This window comes from Aulonocara stuartgranti, assembly GCF_965226115.1.
Source record: "Aulonocara stuartgranti genome assembly, chromosome: 5".
NCBI classification, from domain to species: Eukaryota; Metazoa; Chordata; class Actinopteri; order Cichliformes; family Cichlidae; genus Aulonocara; species Aulonocara stuartgranti.
In genome coordinates this window covers 10,182,658-10,210,529 of record NC_138943.1, presented here as the reverse complement: position 1 = coordinate 10,210,529, position 27,872 = coordinate 10,182,658, and the positions used below count along the sequence as shown (strand labels likewise).

General features: G+C 41.4%; 1 protein-coding gene across 5 annotated transcripts in view; it reads left to right on the top strand.

Annotated features, from left to right (window-relative positions):
* Positions 1-27,872, top strand: part of arhgef10la (Rho guanine nucleotide exchange factor (GEF) 10-like a) — a 117,821-nt gene that overhangs the window by 36,320 nt on the left and 53,629 nt on the right. For all 5 annotated transcript variants that reach the window (XM_082532947.1, XM_082532948.1, XM_082532946.1 and 2 more), the window contains 8 exons: positions 138-254; positions 4,945-5,037; positions 5,797-5,967; positions 7,953-8,098; positions 9,008-9,180; positions 12,004-12,119; positions 13,452-13,579; positions 26,804-26,904. In XM_082532947.1, coding sequence (XP_082389073.1) covers positions 138-254; positions 4,945-5,037; positions 5,797-5,967; positions 7,953-8,098; positions 9,008-9,180; positions 12,004-12,119; positions 13,452-13,579; positions 26,804-26,904 — 1,045 coding nt within the window. The remainder of the gene's footprint in view (positions 1-137; positions 255-4,944; positions 5,038-5,796; positions 5,968-7,952; positions 8,099-9,007; positions 9,181-12,003; positions 12,120-13,451; positions 13,580-26,803; positions 26,905-27,872) is intronic.

Sequence of the window (27,872 nt, the reverse complement as noted above, 5' to 3'; positions counted from 1 at the left end):
CATTTGAGATATTAGAGGAAATTACAGGACAGTGGATTCTGCTATAAAAACCAAAACACGGTAGAGCCTCTGCTTGTCTAGCTGTTGCCTCCGATTCAGAAAATGATGCTTTCTGTTTGTGCTTTCTGTTTCTACAGTTTTCCAAGTCCATGGTGCTGGATGTATACAGTGACTATGTGAACAACTTCACTAATGCCATGGCGCTCATTAAAAAGGCGTGCATGTCCAAACCAGCTTTTCTGGACTTCCTAAAGGTGAGCTCCGACCAGAGTATAGTGTGCATATTTGTCTTATTGACAGATTAATATGAATCATTTGTGTTTTAGCTCCTATTTTTTTCCCCCTTTTAGTGTTTAGCAAACGCTGAATCTAGCAAATCCCCAAATCTCATTGAGCCATATAATTAAATCATACATTTTCGCATTTTCAAACATACAAATAGTTAAGTTCATAAAAATGTGGTTATTTACACAAAATTGGGATTCAGCTCATTGATTGTATTAAATTATGGTCTGATTTAGTGTGTATGCGTGTGTGCGATTTAAAGGCTCTGCTGTTTACTTAATGTTTCAGGCATTAATTAGAAATCATGGGCTCACAGATAGGAAATAAAGTACCACAGTGTATGGAGGATGCCATGAAATGATTTAACAATTCCCTCTGCTCCCAGCATTTACGCATGAGTATGACCCAGATCATTGAGCTGTAATGCTGATTTACAGAACCATATCACCCGGCTGACAGGCTTGCATGTTACTCCAGATAAAATGTGTCCTGTTCTTTCTCTTGAAAGGTTCCTCTTTCTCTCCCACTGCATGTTGCACCTCTTACTGCCAATGGGATGACAAACAAAATTACAAATTACATGGACATAAAGAAGAAAAAACACTGAACTCATGAAGGTTTTAATGGGTTCTTTTTCAAATATTGCAGCAGCAGTGACATTATCATGTTATTTCACTGTGACAGCAAAATGACAGCTATAGTTGTAGATGTGCAACTTAGTGAGTTCAGTACACATCAGTTGATACAGTGATTTACATATAGGGTTAAATCAGACAATACATAAAATCTCAGAAACACTATGACTGTAAGTACTCCTCGTTGATTCAACTTTGCACTAATGGTACTGTTAGACATTTTGTACTTACCCGCATTAAAGTGTAGCTTAATCCAGATCGCAAGTTCCGTTAGTAGAGCAAATGTGAAGTGAGCTTGTTCTTGGATGGCAAGACTTGTTATTAACCCTGCTGGAGATGTCACTGGCCTAATGTAGTTCATGGCAGCTGTGGAGGGAAGTGTGCACTTGATAGGTCCAATCCAGTCTTGCCCTATTCCCCTTTTTTCACATTAGAAATTGACGTCAATTTCTAATGTGAAAAAATAAAATACTTTCCCCCAAAATAAAATTAACATGGGGGAAAGTTCAATCATTTACGTCATGTCGGTAAATGCTGAGGCATCTTGCTGTTTGATGTTTAGGTTGCAAACACAGCTTTAGGCAGCAAGGTAAAAGTGGTTATATTTCTGGTGACATTGGCAGGTGCTTGCTTTAAAATAAAATAATTTGATTGATTGATCATACATGTGCCGATCTGCTATGTGCTTTTTGCCTCTTCCTCGCCTGCTTCGTAGCTCTGACACAGCAACAGATACTTTGCAGACAGTGGTTTGAATGACAAAATGGGGCTTTGTTGCATCATCCTACATTGTGGCTGTCACAAAGTACAATTTATTTTCTAGATGTCATCACAGAAACAGATGTTTTCTCCTTGGATACCACTTTGAACTTTTTTTTTTTTTGCTTTGGATCTCATTTTAAGAACCTTGATGTGGTAATCAGAAGTTAAAATAGGTGGAGGAATCCCAATTTTTGGCACAGCAGTGCAGTGGTTAAATGACTAAATTAGAAATAGGCCACAAAGCAATTTGTACTTTGAGCTCCAGTTAATTTGTTTTCTTTGGCACAGTCTTTGATTATTGGCTGTGTTCAGCAGACCTGTGCTGGTGGTGCTTTGAAGTTTACTGCTTTTTGTGTTTTAAACCTCTACCTGGTAAAAAGCCAGTGTAAAGGTGAAATTCAACAGCAAATAACACCAGTGAGCATTACCTACTTAAAATTCATTGAAATTGATAACTGTTAACAAACAACAACAACCATTTGGAAACAAGCGCTGCATAAAATTTGCTCTCGTTTAAAAAAAAAAAAATGCATAGAATGATTAATAAAATCTGATAAATAAATCCTTAAAAAGTCTGCTGACTGTGTCTCCAGATAGGATTTAAAAAAGCGTTTTCTTTTTGCATTTCGACCACCATACTGGAATCCCTCATTGATTCTGATTTAGCACTGGTTTAGTGTCACGTATGTCTCTTGTAATATCTCTTCAGTTAACTGTAACCTAACCTGACAATAACCGTGGCCATTGCAGTCTATTTACTGTCCAGGAACAAAAATCTAAATCAAAGGAATCCAGTTTGTTGTAAATGACATTTCATAATATGGAATAATGGGATAAATCCATTGACAGAGAATTGGGGATATTGTGATTAAACTTAAAGCATAAACTTGATCTTTTTCCATCTGTGAGAATAGCCTTCTCACACATTAACATTTCTTCTCTTATCTGGAAAATACAGCAACTGTGCCTTTAGCTAGCAGACTGATTCTGAGTCAAACTGCACAGAAACAGTTTATGTGTTTGGTGATATTTGATGAGCATTTTTAAAGGCTGTATGGGGAACTGTTGCAACTTTAATGCCATCTGCATGCGAGCGCACGTGACAGACATGGGAAGAAAAACGAGGATGTGTTGAGATTGCCGGCAGCACCATGGGGTAACATTACTTTCTGATTTGTTGATTGAGTATCTGTTTTGCATCAGCTGGAAGCATCACCAAGCTGCAGCTCATAAAAAATTAACCCGATTAATATTATGTATTAAACTGCCTATCAGATTTAATTACTCATTAATTGCAGGTGCTTTAACACCTAGTTCCCGATCATTTTGGCCCACTTTTATCTCTGGTGGGAGCTGATGTTGATGTTACATGGTTAAAACAGTTAACCCCCCCCACCCCCGTCTTTCTAACTCTCTTAATGGAGATACCTTTTAGTTCCTCATATATTAAGAAGCAACTCCAGGGTTTTTCTGGACACTTCTTATTAGTGTGGAACGAGGAGTCCTACTCTGCCTCACTTGGTGTTTCCCACGACCTCTCTATTAAGTGAGAGTATTCAGATCATGTCCTGAATGAGGAGTCAGGTGAACGTCTACGGCATTCAGATTATCTGAGACAGTATTATGGTTTTATAGGCCATCTGTGTTAGACAGATTTGACTGTACATGACTGCCCTCCAAAAGGGAAATAGAGACGTTCTTTTTAAAACTGCTCTCACCTTCAACTGCCTGACACCACTCAAACATTTTAGTGCACCAAGCAGGAAAGAGCCCATCTCCAATGACGTCTTGCCTTGGCCAGATGTGGTGAAAAAGATTTTAATCTGATCAGTTGAAATTCTTCCACTCAGGGGTCACCTTTGGTTTGTTAAGTTACCTTAAAAAAGTTGTGTTTGTCAGTGTGTGAACATTAGATCAGGTAGATACGATCTTAGAGATCACTGCCTTGTACTTGCAATTGTGTTTGAATAGGAGGGTGGTTGCAGACTACTGCCAACTTGTCTTTGTCAAATGATTGTGTGTAACTTGTCTTCTGTGTTAGTATTTTCTTTATACAAGATGTCTCGTCTTAAAGCCCATTTACAAGGAACACTATTGAGCCACAACTGATGGACAAGAAACAAGTTCAAATCTTTTGCCATCATTAAGAAACACTGGTCTTTGATAACACTGCATGATCAAAAACTAATGGAATTATGACATGTAATGAATAAAAAACCAGTAGCACAGAGGTGTTGTTTTCTATGAAAGACTGTGTTTTCTTAATTCTTGCTGATGCATTTTCATGATAGCCAGTATGGGATCATAAAGGAGATATGTGAGAAAATATGATGAGCTAATAGTGGAGGTAGTCGTCAGCTTTTTTCATGAATTTCTTCTTTCATTTGAGGATGGAAGCTCATTTCCAGCGAGTGGCACGGGAGTAGCATTCGTATATTATTTGTATAATATTCAAATTACATTAAATTATGGACTTTTGAAAGTGAACATGGACAAAATACTCTCGTTTCACTTGTTAACTGGTTTAAATCACTGTTGAAGAAAATCAGTCAGTTTTCTTGTCCCATGATTCTACTAACAGGGACCACTAGCACATAATTACATCTAATCTAGGGTGCATTACACACAACATAAAATGTCATACACCAATGACTCCCACCAGCATTAATGCTCCACCAGAACCATACTCGATGGGCTCAAAGGGATGTTTGGCCAAATCCAATTCCCCCTCAGCACAGACATGCCTGTTGTCCGTAACTGACAACCTATCCTATTTCAAATAGCAGTCCAAACTAAAGTCAATAATGATCAGCAAAACAGTTTATGTTTTAGTTCCTAAACATAATGAGATGCAAAACGCCTTCTGGTCTTTTTCAATATTTCTTTTTTACAGTTTGGTTTATCCAAACTGTTCCACCATACAGTCTATTAAATAGGTCCAGTGATTTGTCTTTTTACACTGGCGGTGTCATCATGTCATAGACTTAACACTGCACCAAACGATATCTTTTCCTGACCTGCACCCACAGAAATACATTAGACATAACACACTCAAAGAAACTCCCCTTTTATGCACTCATATGACTAATACACCCTGTTTTTCATATCTTATTCACCCACTCACACACCCACACGTGGTCTAAAGAGAATTCTGACTAGATCCTTTTAAAGCCGGAATAACATAGTTTCCTCTTAATGGCCTTTTTTGAAAGACGTTTTCTCTAACTGCACAACTCTGTTTTCTTTTTGCTTTTGGTTTCAGAAAAAGCAGGCATCAAGTGTTGATCGGATCACTCTATATGGCCTGATGGTTAAGCCCATTCAGCGATTCCCTCAGTTCATACTGCTCCTGCAGGTATAAAGTGTTGTTTTTAGAGCCTAGTAATTTTATTTCTTTTATTTTAATCAATCTCTTTATTTCTTACTTGCTTTCAATATAAGAAACCTTGGTCACATTAAAGGCTGAGTATATAGACTAATAAAGATGAAAAGCTGCAATGCAATGGATTATGGGTTTTAACTCCAAAGTACATTTCCTCGCATACTTTCAAAGCACGAAAAGTAGCTAGCCACATCAGTTTTTCATATTGCTGTCTTTATGTCCTAGCTTCCATTTTCCATTTTGAGCAAAGATTTGGATTTGAGCTTGACTTGCTGGATCTGCAGTAGCTCATTTCATCCCTCAGTAGGCATTGATTATCCATGAATTCCAAAGATAAGTTATGAATGTGAATCAGGCATTTTCTTCCAGCCTAAACTCAGTACTCTAAAGAAGAAGTGTATGCATTAAATCATACATTACAGGGAAGTAGACCTGAAGGTGCAGCTGAGATGCATATCAAGAAAACATTTGACTTTTCACTGGGTCATAGATGCAGATGGAAGGCACAGCACAAGCATGTTAACAGACATCTGGGGGTTTTAAATCTGTTTTGTTGATTGTGTGCTTTATAGAGCTAACACTGGAAGATCAGTGTGATAAACATACAGTGAGCATTTGATCCTTCAGGCCACATTAATTCATTGTATTTTAGGATAAAGGTAAAAACACTGAATGGCTTATAATTCTAACAAGTTATACCTTTACTTAAAACTTTTTTGTGACCTTTTTTAGGACATGCTTAAGAATACGCCAAAAGGACATGTGGATCGCCTGCCCCTGCAGCTTGCTCTCACAGAGCTAGAGGTGCTGGCCGAGAAGCTGAATGAACAGAAACGAGTAGCCGACCAGATTGCAGAGACTCAGCAGCTAGCCCGCAGCGTTAGTGATCGCTTGCTCAGTAAGGTGACTGGATACGCATGCACTCCCGCATAAACATATCTGCATTTGCACACACGTACATATGCCCCAATCAAATCAGCTGTGAACCAGTCCACTGAGCCCTCTAACTCCACGTGTTGTTATCACTGTGAGCCAAACACCTAAAATTAAACTAGTATAAAGCAATCACTTATATCACTTTCCCAAACATTAATCTAGGGAGGCATTTTTATTTAGAGAAATTACCTCATAGAAACGATGCCCATTATCATCCCAAAACAGTACCAAATGCAGTGGCAGAGGCGTTGCTTCTCCATTACCACTCTGAAATTACAGTCCTGCTGCTGCGAATCTGAACAAATGCTGCTCTGAATAAGAAGAATTAGGGGGTAAATGAGACATTTAATTGGAAACTGTAAGAGAGCTATCTCTTTCACCCTGTCGCTCTCCCTCTTCCTTTCTCCCTCTCTCTCCTCTTTACCTCCTCTCTATTCCCCTCTTGCACTCCATTGCTTACTCTCTTGCTTACCTTCTCACTCAGCTTATATACTCTTCTTCTCTTTCTCTAGTGTGACTGCTTTTTTCTCTGTCTTCTTCACTTTTTCACCCTCCCCTTTTTACTTCTCTCTATCAGCCCCTGCTTTCCAGGACTCCGAGATGAGCTGATTCGGCCAATCTCCTCCACTCACACAGAATTCCATTTGCTGCGGTGACACTGCAGAATTCCAATAGGAAACACTCGCCTCTATTGCCCCCAAAACTATCCAATGAAATATTCATTCTTTGTCTCAAAGTATCTAAGTCACCAGAACAGGACAGATAACCATGCGAGAGAGTTTCATACACGCACATACACAAATGCACTCACATGAGCGCACATGCACAGTGCACTGCCGTGTGTGTCTATTGATGCTTGAAGACTTTAAGAATGTATTCTCATAAGAGCCCACATCTCGAAGGAGCTGTATGGTTTTGTGCCCATCAAATAGCAGTCCAAGTCAGACTAATGAGTCATTCTGTGAGCTATCTGAGCCAAAATCAGCTACTTCTTGTAGATAGGACATTCTGTTTTCTGAAATGTGGTCAGCTGCGTTGTTGCACTGCAGGTTGTAGAATGAACGCAGCAGAGAGTTTCATTATTTGCTAAAATTCGTGCCTTTTAGCGAGCACAAACATCAATGTATCAGGATGTGAGCTTCATCTTTGAACTTAACCTGGTGCTTGCACTACAGTGGTATTCTTTTAATTGTGATGAGTCTAGCTTATTTTGGTGCAGTGTGCATAAAATAAAAGTATTGATTTAGCCAGTCATAAAAGAAGCTGGACCAAAGTGATAAAAAGCTTTCCTTTGCCATTTCTCTTAGACAAACATATGGATGACTGAAAAGGAAAGCATGTGCCAACATAGTGTAGCATAAATTCCATCTGTTATTGGATTCTTTAACTGTGTCTCTGTGTGGGTGTTCGTGTTAAAGGGGTGCACGCAACAGCTAATGCATTTGTATACCCGTGTAGTTGCCCTGTTGTGGTGGAAAGGATTGCATGTCCAAGTGTTCATAAGCTAAGCCAGTTTGGATTCTGTGTTAGTGGGATGGTGGAGAGCATAGTATAGGCAACAGGACAAGGAATAATTGTAAGCATATTTCTGAAGCATTGGGCGAAAAAAATCCGGGCAAACCTTTCTTGCCCTCAAATTAAACTGAAGGTTGGCTTTATGATCCTCTCTCATTACTTAAGAATAGTATGAAAAGCAGAGATAGGCAGAAGGGCATGCGTGGGCTTACTTTAACTAAGTCTGTAGAATAAACGTGCTTTAGATGTATTTGCGTATACATTCAGGACACACACATTAAACGACCTTGGGAAGGATGAGTGTGTTGCTAATCCCTGATGAGACATCTGTTCCTCCAAGCCTGACTTGTGCGTCCTCCAGGCACTGAACTCCAGAGGACTGGCCCTTTGTGATACTGTCTTCTGTGCCTCTGATCTGATTGCTGTGTCCCTTTTAGCAACTGAACTCGGAGCAGGGGTCACTCGTCCTTTGTGAGACGCTTATTGAGACTGTGTATGGTGAGCGGGGACAAGTCCTGAAGTCGAAGGAGAGAAAGGTCTTCCTCTTTGATGATGTACTCATCTGTGCCAACATAAATGTCAAGTAAGTCCCTCTTGTAGAGCAAATTGAGCTAAATGCCCTTGCATCCTAGAACACTTTGCTAATGCGTTCCTAATGTGTAGTTCTAGCATGAAGTTGTGTGCAAGTTGCGAAAAGACAGTGTGGTACGCTGCACGGTTAGAAGAAATTGCTATTAGGTGGCAAAAGGCTCTAATGTTGTGCCCTAGGTTTCGCAAAGATATTTTGGCAAACTGCATAGTAAAGAGAAATAGCTGCTAGGGGTTTTGAGCACTATCTGGAATTGCAGCAGCTTTATCAGCTTTAAACAAATGGTAGAATACCTAACTACAGCTTCAGGACTTCTAGATTACTGACATAAAACATTTTTTGGTTTCTGTCCAATTTATCTTATGTGACAGCACCACTGATCACATCTCTCTCGCTCACTCTCTTTCTGCATTTCTCTCACTCTTCCCTGTCCCGTTCTGTCTGTCCCTCTCTTTCTTGAGAGAAGTAAACAGGAAAGGGATTTTGTATATTTTGCAAAGCCCCTGTCAAAGATGTCGCTTAAAGCCTTCTTGTTCAGCCTTCAAAGCAATTATCACTCTTCGTCTCATTCAACTCGAGTGTCCCGAAGTTGACTTTGTCTGCCCTCCAGGAACTTGACAAACCGATCACAATGTTGATTGTCTGCGTGATTACAGGAATACATGAATAGCAATGAACTCCTCCTCACAGCCAGGGGTACAATTTTGGTGAGGAACATGGGTGATCATAAAAATTGTAATTCCCACTACCAACCACCTTTGTAACATTTCGCAGAGCATCTCGTTCCATCGAGTGTTTGGTGTAGTGCTTTTAGCGGGAGCATTTGGCTAGAGCGAGGTTTTCTCTTGAGTTGTTTTCCTTTTAATTACATCCCTCCTTTTTTTCTCTCTCCGTCTCTAACAGAGGGCCTCCAGATATCAGCAGCCTAGTCCCTGTTGGCCCCAAGTACACCATTAAGTGGAGCGCCCCCCTACTACAGGTGCAAGTAGTAGAAGTTGGGCAGGAGGGCTCTCAAAGCAAAGACACCTTGTTCCAGCAGAGTGGGGCTAAGAGGCCAAGTGGTACCTTCACGTCAGGTAAAAACAAGAATGCGAACACGCCAAACTGTCTTTTCTCATTTATTTTGTTAATCTCATCACTGGGACTGACTGTTAGCCCCAGCCCTTGCTTCCGACTCAGCAAGCCTAATCTGTTTCTGTTCTGAAGCATCGCATGGAGGGGAGGAGATGCGTCCGCGCTGCTTGTCACTCTGATTGAGGATGTGTTTGTGAGGAGGATAGTGATGATGGTCACTTGTTCTCATCTGCCTGGGGTGTTTTATCTTGGAGAGCGATGTGGGGCTAGTGAGCCCCCTGCTGCATCATCCTCGCGGTCTCATTTCACTCTCTGATAGACCACAAACACATCTAGAGTGGAGTCATCAATCTGCAGAGATTATTCCCTCCCTTTCCAGGCCCAATTAGAGAGCCAGTAGCTGTAGATAGGAATCTGTGGTTGAAACACTAGTTCTCCCACCACCCCTCACAAAACTCTGGTGTATACAGAGCTTGACGAGATCCCTGATAAATGTGCCATGGGAAAAGGGAGATACAAAGCCTTATCAGGATGTAATGCTACACACTTTTTAAAGTTGCAGCTCCATGACTTAAATATTAATGGCGCCTTCTTCAGAGCTCTCCGTGTCACGCTCGGTGAGCTGCTAGTGTTTTGAGAGTTGGTTTAGATTCTCAGAGGATTTAGTTTTTGCAGTTGTTCAGGTAGTCTGTGGTTGTATACTCACTACATTGCTGCAAGGTTTTGGGATCGTTTAGGGTTAGCTCTCACCCACCTGTCTGTCTTCCTTACCTGTGTACAACTCTGCAAATGTTATGCCCCTGAGAGGTGCTGGATACTGATTCTAACATTCTCTGTTCTCTTTTTTTGCCATTTCGACACAGTGTGGTAATCATAATCATGTCTATCCAGAAACCTCTCTGAACATCTGGGGGCTGTTTCCCAAATTTTCATTCTGACTGGCTGTCCCATCTATTTAGAGTCCCCTGTGATGTCATTCAGGTTTCGGGTGTCTAGTCTAAATCCTTCTCTCGCTCAGCATGGCTCAAAATGGAGTCATTTTTCATCTTCTGCAGGCCCCAGTATCCTTCTTTATTGAAGAAAGCTGGCCTTCAGGGACATGCAGGCCAGTCTTTTTTACTCTACCCAATGAATCTGCCTGTGTCTCTATCGTGTTGTCTCTCTACTTCTTTTTACTAATACACAGAAGACCTGACAATGTTTATGGGTTGTTTTTTTTATTTCCTGAAAAGCCAATTGTGCCATTTGTTTACTCTCATGCTGTCTTACCTCGTTTTGCCCTTTTTATTGCTGCTTCCCTTTTGATCCACTCCCAGAAAAGCTATTTTTTTGTCAGAAGTGTAACAGCGGGCTTTGGCTGGGAGTCAGACAAGGATTTTGGTGCAGGTGTGAATCTGCATTGTCTCTAAAGCTACCAGCTAACATTACCGGTACAGCAGCTGAGTGCAAGGATGGACCCCTCTGGGCTCAAGCCTTCCACACCAGTGAGTTATATGCCTGGCGGCTCGTGTGGATAGCCGTGTCTGAGTGTATAAACCATATCGTGCCTCACCAACTGGATTACGCTGGATTACAACTCAGCACATTCACCTCTCTGGCCATAGCCAACAGCAAGCCCGCGAGGACTCGACAAACCTGCACAGGGTTCCCGGCAGTCTCCTCGGGGAGAAAAGAAAAACGTTGTTTTTGCGGCTCGCAGCCCACCTCTTTGTATTCAGATGTCTCACCTATTGATTTCCTTCCACAGATGACAGATGTCACTGTCTCTCTGTGTCAAAGATCCATTAAACCCCAAAAGCTGCAATGGAGCTTTTTAGATGAACAATACCAGGCTATCTCTCTCTGTCTCTCTCCCTTCCCTATTTTGGCTATACCCTAATTTCACGTATGCACGTGAATACACAGAAAGCTGCAGGTCCCATTGGACATGCATGCCTCACCAAGCCTGCCCACCAGCTCTGCTCTTCTGCTACTTTATTGTGTGGTAGTGATGACAGTGCAGGACAGCTCTGGAGCAAAAGCTACCTGCAGAATTTAATTAGGTGGTTCTCATAGTGCCTGCTGCTTGGGAGATGTGGGCCAGGGGAGCTAGGACTGAGGATGGCAGACAGGAGGAGACGCAACTATTGATTCCTGGCAGTAGGAGAGGGAGACTTTGAAGGAAGCGGAGCTCAAATCGATGCTGAATTTTGCGTCTAATGAGACACCTGCATTCCTTTTGGCCAGTAAAAGGGCATCATGGCTCCAAGTAACAGTTTCTCCATCTAATTTTTTTTTTTACTCATAAATTCACTCTCTGTAGTTCAACAAATAATTAAGATCGATCCATCTGCACATCGAAGCTCTTTTATTAGTGCCACTGGAGTTTCAACAAAAGCAACTTTTCTTTCAGCACTTCCATGAGTTCTAAGGAACAACGTCACCATGTTCTTTACAGTTTTTGAACACTGTGACCTTGAAGCTTTTGCTTAAATATATAAAATTATTTTAAAACCTAATCTGGCCAGTTGGTCCATAAACTGAGTACATTTATAATATAAACTGAAGTGGGATTGAATCAATTTATTTTTTATCACTCAATTAACGAGTGATACCGGTACCGGTCCGAGGCCCGGAGGTTGGGGACTGCTGCTGTAAACTGTCCACTTGTTACAGCTTCTCAAACCTGAAAAGTCTCTTCATTATTATCCACATTTATTTTTGTAACAGTAACATATGTAATATATTCCCTCATTACTAGCAGTTGTTGAACAACGTCTTATTCTTTAAATAACAGTAGAGGTGGTCATTTCATAAACTCTCCAACTTTGTGTGTTGTCTCTTAGGTAGAGCAATCCTAGGCCCTCCACGGCTTTACCAGGAGCTACAAGAGCTACAACATGACCTTTCTGTTGTGGAAGAGGTCACTCTGCTCGTGGGTACATTGGAAGGGACATATCAGGTACTTGTCTCTTTATGCGACTTTTGCTGTTCCCGGAGTGTCTCACAGGGAAGTGTGTATCCCAGAACATTTGTAGTACAGCAAAATTAGCTGAAAGACAAGGCACTGGACATTGGCTTTGTCAGTCCAGCTGACTCTACGGGCCAAACCACAAAAGTCACAGTGTGTCGTTTGTCATATGGCTGCAAAGGCTAAATCTCTCAGAGTTTGCTTAGAGAACTTAATTGTCAACTATAGAAAAAGAAGAAAAAAATTTGCACTGACCTTGAGGCATGCTGTTCTCCTCTCAGAAACCGCTTTCAGCATCACAAATTATTCATAAATGCGTTATCTCAAGGCATGGAATGGAAATGGTTGAAGTATGGAATGTGTTCTGTAAACTGACAATACCTTCTAAGCCTTGAGAACACACTGAAGATTCACAGAGGTAGCAAAGACAACAATGAAGTATGCTCAGTTAAATTAAATCTCTGAACTCAGTGTAAACTCAGTGATCACATTTGGATAGTGAAAAGACCGTTTGGGGAGTCTGTTTCTGTTCCTGTAAAAGATATTGCAAAAGGCTTCAAGATGTTTTAAGTATGAACAATGAGATGTATAATATGCTTCTCGGATCACTGGTTTCAAATTCGTCTAATTATCAATAGTAGCACAACTGTGAGAATGAGATGCACCTCTCATATATTAAAGGAGTGTCAGATTTGTTATGTTGCAAAAGAAGCTGTCAGTACCCCTCCTGCAGAGTTTAAATCAGGGCACAGTAGTGCAGCACTGTCACATTAACAGTGCCATACACTGCATACAGTAACACCTCCGGGGAGGTATACTCCAGCAATCACCAAAGAACCTCTCAGGCTAATGGTGGCACCTTTGCCTCCCTGCACTTAATGAGCATAATGTCCTCAGGAAGAGTGATATTCGCCTTGCACTAAATGACATTCACTTTCCACAGAGTTCTAATATTGTCCGCTGAACAAATAGACAGAATATCTCTGCACAGCTCATTGACTTCAGAAAATTGATTTGATTCTGTTTGACTTGAGGGTCTATGTTTTACTGTAAAATGGATACTGGTACTGAAGTCAATTCAGAATTTCGCTTGATAAGATAAAAATGCTTGTTTAATATGTTATTTGAAGCACATTGCCTCAAATCACCTACTGCAGTTTTTTTTTCTCAAATGGATGTGTGGCAGTTTCTCAGTTTGTGTGCAACAGTATCAAGTACATCTATAGTATACACCTGTGCTCGGTGCACTTGGGTCTGTGCTAGATGACCTAGTGTACGCTAGAACTGAGAAACAATTTTTAACTGTGTGTTTTTCTGTCAAAGAACCTCAACACCACTGTGGCCCAGGACTGGTGTCTGGCTCTGCAGAGGCTTATCCGCATCAAAGAAGAACAGATCCAGAGTGCTAACAAATGTCGCTTACGCCTGCAGGTGCCTGGCAGGCCAGACAAGTGAGTAGTATTTCACATACAAATGTGGATCCAAGTAAAATGTACTGTTTAAGTGTATATGACATGAAGAGTAAAAACAAAACAAAACACCATTAACAGTAGTTCAAAAGTGTTTTTTGGTAAATGGTTTAAATGTTCAAATGATGAAATTACCAAACACTGACACAACCTGGCAGTCACATAAACCACTAAACGATAACACCCAGTGATGAGCGTTTTATAACCAATGAGTATATTAATTAGTTATTATATTACTGTGCATGTTCTATCACCGTGGAGAATTAGGCTTATGCTCGGCTAGAATCCATGCTCCCTATGCTTTGCAACATTTTTACTTTTCCATGCCAAGCAGCCGCCGAGGCTGATAGATGAAGCCCATGCGCAACGCAAAAAAACTGCAGTTCCTCAATTGGACACTTGAGCTTGAGTCATTTAAAAATTCCAACATTTTAGTAGAAATAAACATGTTTAAAATCTAATTGAAAAGATGTTTTTGGTCTTTATGATTTACTTATTTTTTTATATAACTGGCATACAACATATATTTCAACCATTTAAATTATATAAAGGCTTAAAGTTGTGACTTATTTGGTTTTTGGCACTTGGTGAGTGCTATTTTGTCTCTGTTGTGAGAGTGAGAAAAGTGGTGCTTAAAAACACAAAAATCTACAACCACAATTTAAAAAAAATGTTGGAACGTTGTGTAACTTGCAAATCAATACAGAATGTAATAAGTTACAGATATTGTGTTTTAAACTGACAAAAATCTAAAAGATAAAAAATGGCAGAAAAATTCAAAAAACGTTCCAGAAACGTCTGGAAACTGAGGAGACCAGTTGCTTGATTTGTGGGAGAATAATGTTGTCCCCTTATTGTCGGATATAGGATTCTAGCTGCTCCTTGGTTTTCTTTGCTCTTTGTTTTTTTTCTGTTCCGTGTTATCAAATGTTTTTATTTGTCAAAGTCTGGACTGCAGAAAGGTCAGTTCAGGACTCAGACTCTTTCATTCCTAAGCCTTGTTGTTGTAATAGGTGTAGTATGCGGGACAGTATTGTCTTACTGAAATATTCAAGGTTGGTCTAAAAACTCTATATATACACCTTTTCTGTATTAATGGTGCCATTTCCGTATGCACAAGTCCATACAGTCAGGATTTGTTATTTTGCTCTGATAACAAGCTGGGTGGTCTTTCTTCTCTTTAGTCTGAAGAACATGGCTTACATTTTTTCAAAAAAAGAATTTACAGTTTTCCGTTTTCCACTTTGCCTCTTTCAATTTAAACGAGTCTTGGCTCAGAGAAGACAGCAGCGTTTCTGGATCACGGTCACATATTGCTTCTTCTTTGCATGGTATAGCTTTACCTTACATGTGTGGATGGCATTGCAATCTGTGTTTACAGACGCTGATTTCTGGAAATGAGTCCATGCAGTGATTGACACGACAAAGTCAAGTCTATTTTAATGCAGTGCTGTCCAAGGGCCCAAAGGTTATGAGCATCCAATACTGAGTTTTGACCTTGTCCCTTGCACACAGAGATTTCTCCAGTCACTCTCCATTTTGTGTTGATATTATGTATTATTATGATGATAAGAAATTCAAAGTCTTTGCACTGGGAAATTTTATTCTGACAGGGCAGTTTTTTGCAGAATGGTAAACCTCTTTGAGGCTCTTTTTTTATACCCAGTCACATTGCTGACCTGTTGCCAATTAGCTTAATTAGTTGCAAAATGTTCCTCCAGCTGTTTCTTTTTAGTACCATTTACTTTTCCAGCCTTTTGCTCACAACTTTTTAGAGTTGTGTTACAGCCATTCCATTCCATTACTAGCATAAGCTGATTACTGCTCTAGGGCTTTTCTAATGGCTGTCCACAAACCGGTCGCTGATTTCACAGTGGGTACATCCATCTTTTATATACAGTCAGTTACAGTTCCAGCTGGCAAAAGCTGTGGCTGGAAGCTTTCTGTTTTTGGGTACATTTGTGCATATGTTGATACATCTCACAACATTTCTTAAGTGCCTTGAGGAAACATTTACAGCTTTGGCACAAAAATTCACTTGGACTCATTTGATTAGATTTTAGAATTCAGAGGTTAATCTCCTGTTTCAAGAACACAGCATCTCAGGAACACTTGAATTCATTTATATTTGCAGCAAATGGTCACGAGTAAATGTTGAAACAAATGTTTTTGGCATTTATTTTTTTTAACATTGACTTTTTATTTATGGTATTTTTTTAAATGCCTAAATTCATATATTTTTATATTTGTTAATGTGACAGAGGCAGAAAATACTGGAAGAAAAATAGGAATGGGTAAAAGCAACAGGAATTGTGGTGACATACATGCTCTTAGAACCGTGGGCCAACAGGCACCTTGACCTTTTGCAAATCAGAGGTGGGAACAGTTTGTTCTGTCGTGACTGCGTAATTTTTATTTTTTTTTTTTGGCCTGTCCCGTTTGGCTCTTTTGCCATCAGAATTGTTGTCTAAAGGCAAAGAAAGATGCCCAACGGATTTACTTTACCAAACTGACCATCCCAGCCTTGCCGTAATGGTCCATTTGATTCACCTTTTATTGTTTATTTTATTTTCACTTACTGAATACGGGACAGACTTGACTGGGGGAAAGAAGGGGAGAAAGAAAGAGGGAAAGAGAAACAGCTGAGAAGAGGGACGGGGGAGAAGGGCAAAAGACAAAAACCAACAGAACGGGCAGAGAAAAAAAAATGCATATATCAATCACCTGGATCACCTGCTGAGAAAGAAAAAAGAAAGCAAGCAGAAGAGAACAAGAGTAATAGAATAAACAACATCACAATGATATATGGGAATATGACAGTAAATACTAAATGTTAAACATTATTGTGCAGCACATAAGATCAACAGAACACAGTGTGCTTTGAGGTAGGAGCCAAAAAGGGTGTAGTTTGTGGGTGTGATCACCCGTGTGTACACCTGTGAGCATGGACGCGCTTGTTTTTTTAAAAGGTTCCTTCATGTAATGATCTGCTAGAGGGTGTGGGGGGGCCACAGCCCCGTCCTCCAGGGCGTGAAGCAGGTGTGGAGGAGATCAAAACTCCAGACATCCAGAGGCCCCCAGAACACAAGAGACCAAGGAAGACCAACAGAGGGGCAGCTGCGCCACTGTCCCGGAAAGAGCTGAGGAGAGTCCCAGATGAGGGCTCACTCAGCAGCCGCGGAGCAGAAGCCAGGGGGAGTTGCAGTGACGCGCCTGTGAGCTCCGCCGGCAGCCAGCTGCGCCTGAGTGACCGAGCCCCAGGCCGAGAGGCCGGGGGCACCCCACCTCCGAAGTGGCCCGAGCGAGCCCCAGGCTCCAGGCCCCGATAAGCGGCCGCCAAGGAGTGAGCCGGTGTGTACCTGGACGCCCATCCCCGGACACAAAGAACCACCAACGCACCGATGTCTGAGGGGGTCCGCCACTGGCAGGGGAAGTGGTGGTAGGGGGAGATAGGCCTCCAAACCTTGGAGGGCCTGAGATGTCCCCAGAGAGGTGGCGCCTGACACCCAACCTGACATATAGACACAGACATACAGGCACACACAGATACAAACATCCATTCCCACCCTCATGCTCTCATATGCACTTACTCCACACTCAACCAACGTGGAGACAGACATAAAGAGACGTTGTACACACGATCACACTCCCCAAGCGTACTCTACAAACCGGGTCTAGGTGCCCCCACCCCTGGAGGGGGGAACTGCACCCAGACCCAGGTGGTGTTTCCCTTTTCCCTGCGGTGGGGGGAGGCAGACCGCCCCGACTCCGCAGCAGCAGGAAGGCTCCACACTCCAGACCGCAGTCGGACGGCCAACTCCTCCTCCTAGTCCTAGCCCCCCTGCTCCAGCAGGTCGCAGAGAATGGGGGTGAGAGAAGACTCCAAACCTCTCTCCACCCGCTCATTGTAGTGTTGATGCATGTGTGTTCTAAGGTGCAATTAAAACCCAGGAGGGCTTGGAGCTACCTGCCAGAGAGCAGCAGGTAAGCGCATGGTCCCTCCTGCTAGCCCTCAATGTCTAAGTGTATTTAAAATTGAGAGGTGGGCAACGATGCCAGGGGTGAGGTGTACACCCTGATGGTACTTTGGACTCCGTGTATCGTGCCCACCCCCAAGATCCTATATGTATGTGTAATGAGAGTGTGAGTAATGTGAATGTCTAAGTTGTGGGATAAAATTGAGGCAGAGGCAGCCAGAAGGGGACGGGGGGGTAGCCTCCTCTGCACCCTGGTGACATACCCCCACTCCAAGGCCCTGCATGTGTGGGTGGTTGTGGTGGAGCGGGAAGAGGGAGGCAGCTGGAGATGGGGAGGGAAGGAAGGGAGGGGCAAGTGACCCCTCCCTGGGGCCACTCATCTTCCAGACTACATAAGACAATAAACACCCAGGCTGAGATCTTCCTCCACCTCTTCTGTATCTCCCCCTCCTGCAGAGGGAGCTCCTGAGGAGAGGAAAGCTCCTGCAAGATGTGACAATCTCCCCCACCAGTTGAAGAGCCCCCCAGGTGGCTCGACTGCGTAATTACCCAACTCAAATAATTCATTTTATTCAGTGCTTGGATTGAATAATGAATTGTCTCCACAAAATTTTCTTTTTCGAGCGTATAATGAGAAACGTTTTTTGCTTTGGCCTTTACTTAACTCTCGGCCCCTAATGTGTAATTTTGATGAATTGCCCGGTAATATCTTTCTACATTTACGGTGTGTTTATAGTGTCTTGAAATGCAAGATATTCGGTCCTATAATTGGATTTCCTAATATAAATGTTGTAGTCTTATAGTTCTTTTATTTAGTTTTATTAAGTCACAGAAAATTTGTAAAATGCAATACTATGAACTTTCAGGCATGTTTTCTTCAATAGTCCAAAAACAAAAAAACATTTGATTTTTTTTATTGTCTTAGGTTAAAATACAAAGCTGCATACAATGCACAGAAGGTTACCTTGCACAGAAGTGCTAGTGTTACATGTTGAGGTGCATCCTGGTGGGTGGATTGACTAATGAATGACTGAACACCTACTTAGAGACCAACAAAGACGGCAAGGAGAGAGCATATGAGTAGCTTAGAGTGCTGGAACAAGAACTGGAAAATAGCAAATAATGGCAGATTATAATGGATTCCATTTCGTGGCTTCTGCTGGGAATAGGATAAGAAAGAGGCAAGGGAAGACAAAAAGAGAAAGATTGCGATAAAGAAGCCAGAGCCCTGCTGAGACATACTAAGCAGGGGGAGGAGAGGAAGAAAGAAAGAGTGAGAGTGATGAGCGACCTCCCCCATGAAAGATTTGGCTTGGTGCCGGCAGGGCAGCGGCAGTCAGAAGAGTGGGCCTAATGCTTCAGAGCCAGAGAGAATCTAACTGTGCCAAACCAAGCTAAAATGACAGCTTGAGCAGCGGAGCTGTGCAGATCACTTCTCCCACATCTCCTAGCTTCCTCATCGGCTGTCACACCAGGCCTGCAGGGCCAATCTGCTTACTCAGATGTTTGGTGGAGCCAGATGCCACGCTTACAAGAGAGTCCCCGAATTCCCCTTTAAGGGGTACCCTATTTGCTGAGTTCCTGTGATAATGTCATTAGCAACTGAACTGACAAGGAGATTCCCCACCCCGACATATGTCCAAGCTGTATATTTGTACTTAAAAATTCAATACTGTAGAGCAAGACTCGTGTTGAAATCATACTTGGAGTTTTTGTGGTGACGTAAAAGATAACAATGTCAGCTGAAAGAGAGAACTCTCCTGTAGGGAAAAAGAGCCAATTCTGGTTGTGTGATAGCAATCTAATTGAGGCTGGGCCTCAGTGCTGGGTGGCTGGACCGGCAGTGAGCCTCGGGGCTGGGGTGACAGGTGGCACAGCGGGTACCCGAGCCATTCTGACACTACCCAGGGTGCAATAGCAGCAGATTGTAGGGGAGAGCAGTGGACAGACTGGCTCTATTTCTCTCAAACACACATGCGCACACACACGCGCACACATTGTTTTTTTCCTGACTGTCCTTTTTTGTTTTGTGACTAATATGGTTCACAATTTCTGGTTCACAGTCTGTGTTTCTTAGAAATGCACACACACACACGCACACGCACACACGCGCACACGCACACTCACACACACACACACACACACAGCTCCTTCCTAACTGTCTTTTTTCCATTTTGTGACTAGTATGATTCATAAGCATCACACTGCTTCCAGCACCTGTATGTTACATGTATTCACATATACTTCCCACTGACAAATGCAACTGCAAAAAGAGCAAGCATGTATTTCACACGATGAGGCACACACATTATGGGGCAGAAACATAGATACACACTCTCGCACGCAGAGCTAAGCCTTTGCTCTGCTGGTGAGAGAGTGGGACCGCAGCAGGGACCCCCTGTACTGAGTTGGTCCCCTCCTGTCTGGCCGCAGGCGACTCTCTGCAGTCAGGCAGCACATCACAGCCTCCACACTGCAAACAGACGAGTACGTGGAGAGAATCCCGACTGCTGCCTCAAAGGCACCAGCCTACGTGTGACAGCAGTTCGTTAACATCCTCTTTTACTGCGTCTGCAGGAGCAACCACAGGCATAGATTCATGGACCATACTGGCAAGCGATAGATACAGAGTTCAAATTTCATAGTTTAACCAAATGTGTTTGTTGCTTCATCCACTTACACCACCAGAACAGCATACACAAAAGAGCAGTAGCAGAGAAACATTTTTTTCTTCCTTTTTTTATTTAACGGAAGCTTTTATGTGCCGAATGCCTGCAAGGCAGGTGGCAGTACTTCAGCTCGCAGTCAGATGACTGATTTCTAGTGCATTCTGACTGAAAGTCTTATCTTTGCATCTGGACAACAGAGGTTTTTCTTTGATTGTTCCACGTGTCTAACAAGAAACATACAGAAGGCATGACTTGATATTAGTACCGGAAGCCCTAGTTTCAGGAAAAGGTTTCTTACTTGGACTACTTTTTTAGCTTTAGATTAAAGTTATTCATGCTTTGTCCAACTCTCAGATGTTGTCTGTCACACAAATAAAAGGGGACTAAAATAGAATTGAACTTTACATTACTCTTTTAGTAGAAATTGATAATTAACGACAAGCAAATCTGCCGCTTGAACAGGCAGCAAACTAACTGAATTGTTTGCAGGGAAGGGCAGCGGAGTAACTAAATAACAGGATGACTCTTTTAATTAAGCACAGCTGGACTGAAGAGAAGGGATCTTGTGTCGGCACTTCTGTGATTTAGTTACCATTTAGTTATCTGGAACAATGAGACATATATATACTGAGGTTGGCAGGTGAGGCAAATCATCAGGCTGATGAGTAAAAGCACACAACAGAGTGAGGATCCTGGCCACCGGCCTAAGTACTGGAAAGCATCCAGGGCAGCGGGAGACACTTGTCCCAAATTTCTGAAGATGGCAGTGTTAGTATAACATCTGTAACATACATGTGAATACATACTTATGTGAAAGGCACTCCACCTTTGCACCTACCTGCGCTGTTCTTCTATTTATAGCCACTTTTATCCAGGGACAGGTTGCTCTTTTGTTTCTTTTTCTCCCTTCTTATTCCCACATGTACAGTACCCACATTCGCACAAGTATGTGGCAAAGAATAACCACCGTTCTCTACTATGTGCTAGTTATCGTTTGTAGTGAGGCTGGAGCTGAGGGGCACCTAAGACACGTTTTCCATGGTCAGCTTTAAGTGGAAACATTTTACTCACTGCTCGAGCAGTCAGGGCTGCTGGAGGAGTATGCTCTCATTAACTGAAGAGGTATCTTATATTATCTGAACCTGTTTCCACAAGAACATATTCATAAATAGCTTTTTGTTATGTATTGATTTTTTTTTTTGTATAAATGCTTCTAACCTTTACACCATGAATTTTAATTACTAGATACCACTCAATTTAGATGTCAAATGTTGCTCTAAACCTTTATTTATATCTCCAGCGCCTGACAGTAACATCAATGAGATAGTGGACGGCCCACTCAGCTGTCTGTTCTCCCCTTCATAGTTATAAAGATATGATTCTTGTGAGTTAACATTAACTTTTCATAATGCAAAGAAAAATAACTTGTACTAACAACAACTCTGCCAAGCTCACAGAAATCTTTAAATGAATAATTCCATATAGCTAGAGAAAGTGGGGGAAAAAAACCCACTTCACATCAAACACTGCTTATTTTAAATGTAGCCTTAAGCTGTGGAATAAATCATATAATAAGGTCACCTCACCCTGTTAACTACTTTAACTGTAAACACCGAGGCAACCAATTAAGATGAAATTAAATTAATTTTAACCATGTCCTCTAAGTATAATTCTTTTGTGTAGCAGAGAGATTTCCACTACAAGGATTGCAGGCTGACTTGAGACTTGTATTAATACCGACAAGCAGATATTTACTTGCGATCAACAGTATCGCAGATAAAACCACAGTGTATGCTGTCCGTGTCTGTTTTTATTGTGTCATCTGCAGGAGGGCTGTGCTGGTACTGGATTCACAAACATTTAAGTATCACGACTGCTGCTGTGGCGGTTTGAGCATTCATTCAGATTTTAGGCGCTCTGGAAGTTGCAACCTGCATCACCAAAAGCCAAACATGATTTTGCACATTATCATGAAACGCCTCTATAAATCAGATTCGATCCTGACGCACTTTAAGTGTATCTCTCCTGAAGTTCCATCAAGTCATACCAGAACTACATCTGAATGCTTCCCTTAGTTATCTCACTTTTTGCAGAACAAACTTTCTCTTTGATTCTCTGGAGGACGGGGTGAACTGAAGGATGGGTGCATGACAGGCTGCCACTCAGCACTCAATCCTACATCTGTCCCGTCCTTGTGCATTAGTATCACACGTGTGCTTCGGCACTGACCTGCTCCCATAAATCCATTGGGCGAGCGCCTCTCTCCGCTCCCTTGCCCCGCTTTGCCCTCTCTCTGTTTCCCTCCCCTTCCCTTTTCTCTCTTTACCTCTCAGCCTTTCTCATCTCGCCTCTGCCAGCATGCCCGAGTCTAGTTCTCCATTCTGGCAATGCACCACACCTGCACTGCGGCTGTCAATCAGAGGGCAGGAGGGAGGAATGGAGACTGCGCTCAGTTTAGCATGTTTGATGCCGTGTGGGCATGAAGTGTTACCTAAGGAATGTAGCCAAGAGAGTAGTTGTATTCTCATCACACCCTGTCTACCCTTCTGTCTTGGGCAAATTGCCTTTCCTATATTTAAGCAGCAAATTGTATGAATTACACCTCTTTGTGAAAGGTCCACTTTTTCAACATGTCAAGGAAGTTTGAGATCTTAGTTACTTTATTCTGTTCCTGTCTTCAATCTCTCTCTCTCACTATACGTGTGTGTCTCTCTCTGACGTTTTCATCCTTCCTCTATGAAATTAAAATTAATTTGTGGCGGGCAGTGGCAGGTATGACAGAAGCATAATATCCGACTACGCACTGCTCTCCACTCAATTGCCTTCTAATGATTCCTGAGTGTGAAATTGTCTTTCTTATGTGTGCCTGAGACCCTAGCCCCTCCCCACCCCTTTTTCTGCATTCCCTTGCACTTTTTTTTTCCTTTCATTGCCTCAGAATCACTGCATAGCTGTACAGGTGACTGAAGGTAAAGCATTATTTTGGAAAGTTGCTTAGCGCTCTAAAAAGATGTCCCATCCTTGGCTAGACAATTTACTTGCACTTCCAATAAAGCCAGACACCACACCACCGTCTGTCTGTAGTTAGACACTGACTAACAATGAGTCATTGTTAACTCGGGGCAGTCTTTGCCAGTCTTGTTTTAGACTGCTAGGAATTTAAAGGTTATTGTATTTGACTGAAAAGAGAGTGAAAAATCAACACATGCATGACTAGTGGTCTCAAGCTGACAAAAAGCCTGACAAAAGGGGATGCTTGAAGAGACTAAGTGTTTAGACAGGCGTCTATTACCTGAGTTTTGTGTTTCTAGCACTTTACACAACCTTTAAGTAATGGCATTCAAACAGAAAATCTACTTTAAAACATTTTGCTCTGGGAGAGACCTTGCATTTCACGACCCATTTTGATACCTGGTTTGGTAATCACTTGGAGTGTTTTCTATTGGGTGGGAAAACCCGCTTAAAGCTTTTACATAAGACACGCTCAGTGTCACAGGCATAGGTCTTGTTTCAGCACCAGGAAGGAACACATTAAGCTGAGAATCTTGGGGTGTCGAGACCTGTCGAGATTTCCTGCGTTCAGGTGAATTTTAATGCACCAAATTGGTTTTTTTTTTTTTTTATGTAACAACATTCAGGCACTAGCTAACAGTTTAATATAGACTGCAGTATAATGCAGTTAGACTATTGCTTTCAAACAATTACCCTCAACTTTTATCATTTACTGTTTACTGCTGAGTCAGCACACATGTGTTTGTGTGATCCCAGACGTTAGTGAAAGGTAAAATTTCTATCTGATATAGCACAATGGTGCTCAAGCGCATGGCAACCATGCATAGTATATAAAGCATTTGAGTGCTTTAAGCTCAAGCAGCCAGGAAGGCTCAGCCCATAACAATTTGACTGACGTTTATTTGTTCACCGCACATGTTTTTTTGTTTGCAACCCAGGACTACAGAGAAAAAGAAATTGACCAGAGGGGATAAAGGAGACACAACACCAGCTGGCTTTAAGGCTATTGACAGTGTTAACAGCTGGCAAATTTAGGGTGGTTGGCTGTGCGTTAGGGAGGAGTCAGTGCAAGTAAAATATTTTGTCTTCACATGTTTTCACTGCAGTTTGCATTGATAAAATTCAGATTGTTCTGAATTCAAATTGTAGTAACTCCTTTGTGCTATTTATCACGAATAATTTTCTGTTTTCTGTTGCTCACTTGTCAGTTTGTTTCCTAAATCTGAAAATATGCACATATTCAGAAAATATGGGAGAATCTTGAACATTTTCAGTTGTTGGTTACTGTCTGCACTGTTGTTTTAATTGTTTTGTTTTTTACTTTTTTGAATTTTTATCCAATTTAAAAGTTAGCATTTTTTCCCCTTTCATATCATACATATTTTAAACTCATGTAATTTTAAAAGGACTTTACGAAATAACCTTTCTAATTCTACGTGCTGCCTACCTTGAAGAAACAACCTGTAAATACATGTAGATACTGATAACCAATATTACCATAAAGCATTGGAGGCAAAATGCAAATTTGTATAAAGGCCATAAGCAAACTATATTAATGGGATATAAGGATGTAGGTCATTTTTCAGCTTTGTTTAACTTCAAGTTATGAGTTCATAATGGAACTACACATAAACAGAGTAGCTAGTGTTGTTCAGGGCATTTGTTTCCTCTGGTAAATTATTCCCTTTCCATTTATTCAACTTTTGAGCACCTTCATTAATTAATGACTAAGTTTGTCTTATGGTTTGCCAGCATATTGTGTATTTTGAGGATAAAGAAATGCCCAAATCACTCATTCCCTGTCTGCACTCCTTGTAAGAAATCTACTAATATCTTTGTCACATTAAGGCTAGAAAAGAGTTAAAAGAAACTTTTCTTGTCACTCTAATAGCAGAAAATGATTCTGCTATTAGAGTGACAAGAAAAGTTTCTTTTAAGTATGGTATTCATAAACTTGTCTTCCTTTTAGATTGAGAGATTAAAATCTTGTTTTTTTTTAAAGAAAAACTAAGAAAGCTGTTACATGCTGACTGAAATTATATTAATTTAAAATGAACATGTATTTGCAAATTTCTCAGTATGTCAAGTATAATAATCCTTTGTTCTACCAGTCATTTTGTTCCTCTATTCCTTTCACACACTATCTGGTCTCCCACTGTTTCTGAGTTTCTTTCAAAAGAGCCTGTGCTGGTTGTGCCATTGAAGCCCATGCATTAGTGGCATTTTGAACACTGGAGGCTACCTATAAGCGATTTAGTGGGACCACGCTGTGTGATCATCACAAGCCAAACTGAATGTTGACGTACAGGCTGAAATTATAAAGCCCCAGCTTACTGGACTGAACTGCTGTAAAGCTACAAGCAGGCAAGCAGCTGTTATGACATAAAAAATCTTGTTGTATTAAACTTAAAGTCCCATGAAATGAAAAATTTATTTTGGTGCTCTGTTGGTGCTGTTTCTCTGAGCGTATTGTTCTGCTTTCTGCTTTTATATAGAACATCTCGAGAATATGTCAAAAATGTGCTTTTGCTGTCTTTCGGGTGCCTTAAAGGTATCAGCCTTGTAGTGCATACAATGTATTAATAACGATAAATAAAAAGAGGTAAATCTAAAACAAGTTCACCAGCTTGTCACTTTAATTATGTGTTAAAGCAGACTTTTTGATTAGTTTAGTTCACAATTTAAACACATTTGAAACCCCTTTTTTGGCATTTCTCAGCCAGTTATAAACTAATGCATGGCCGCAGTTTGTTTTGTTTGGTTAAGGTCATTACTGCTTGGTAGCGCACAGAAAGGAGTGATTACATGCAACAGTTAGAGTGTGATTCCTCTGCTTTTAGAGCTCCATTGGTTGAATCCTCCCTGCTGTTTTGTTTTGGGGATCAAGAACGCCTTTGCATTTATATGTTTATTTAGTTGTTTTACTGCACCAGTAACACTGATGCAATTTTCAGCTCAGTGAAATGAGACCTGTTAAGCATGCTGTTTTTTCCCCTGTTTTCCTCATTCTGGTTTAAGCTTCATGCTTTCACATTAATGTGAATTTGAATTTGTAGCCTTCTGTTTTGATGTCACAGTGATGTCAGGTCTACTTTGTTGTATACCACTTAAAATGATCCCAACAACACAGACAAAATCCATCCATTCATTCTTTTATCTTTTTATCCAAGTCAGGGTTGCAGTGGGGCATGGAACATATCTACGCCTCCACAGCTTAAATAGGGTGTATGCCACAGATCTAACAGAGAAACAGACAATCATTCACTCCTACTGTCAATTTAGAACAACTGATTAACCTAACCAGCATGTCTTTGACTGTTGGAGAAAGCAAGAGTACTTGGAGAGAACCCATGCAGGCTAGACAGGAACATGCAAACTCCACCCAAATGCCACCAAATTGCACAAATATAATAAAAATAAAAGAAATAATACCCAAAAAGTGTTTCTGCTATTGCTTAATAATGCCTTTCGATGCCATATGATGTCTGCATCCATCTGAAGCTGAGTCTGTGTGTTTTTTTTTTTTGTGCATTTGTTTTCTCCACCAGGTCAGGGCGTCCTGTCAGTTTCATGGTGGTCTTCAACACTCCTAACCCCCTTAGTAAGATCTCATGGGTCAACCGTCTGCACTTGGCCAAGATTGCACTACGTAAGCACACACAAACACACACATTCACAAAGGCATGCAGCAGTCTAACACAAACAGAAAGGATTACGAAGTCATTTCTTTTTAAACGGGATGATGTAATACAATGAAATGCAATGACAATGTTTTAAGTCAGGCGCTCAGACACATCATCAGTGTTTGCTTCTTACTCTATTGGCTAAGTACTAAGTATTACGGCTTATGTAAGCAGAGAAAAGGATTCTCACTTGGGTCACCTGAAGTTTATGTTGAACAGTGAAGCAAACTGTTAAAACAACGTTACGTTAATACAATTTTCCATCTGTCTGTTGTGGAAACAATCGTCAGTGATCATTCAGGAAAGATTCCCGCCTACGAGTTAATGAAGTTGCTTTGTAAGGATGAAGGTTACTATTGGGACTGAAAAAGCATTAGCTTTAGAACTGTTTTATAGCTCTATATCCTACCATTTTTAATGCAGTAAGTCTTCTTTTTCTAATTCTGGACATCACGACTGGGTATCAAGACTTCACAACGTGCACATTCAACATAGAAAGAAATAAAATTGGCCAGACCCTGCCCAGCAGGGAGCAGCACAGTTCTTCTTTATCTCCCTAACCTCTTTCCTCTAACCCTTGTCTTGCTCTGCCCAGACTTTTGCCTATTATGCAATCTGACCATGCTGTAGTACAGGAGATCTTCCTGTCTTTGGTTCATCGGTGCATTCTGTCATCCAGTGGCAAAAGCAGAAACAAGACTCTCGAGGACAGTAATCTGTTTATTTATCCATGAAGGCGCATTTTCGACTTAATCACCACCTCTGTTTCCTTTTTCCAATCCTTTCCCTTTCACTGTATTGCCTTGAGCACTTTTTATGTCACATACAGTTTATTCTGGGTTTGTTGTGCGTGCAATGTGTCCCCTTACACAGCTCTTGTGCAAATTCAATTGCACTGTGCATGCTGTTGGTCTTCCAACAAAGCTCTTGTGCA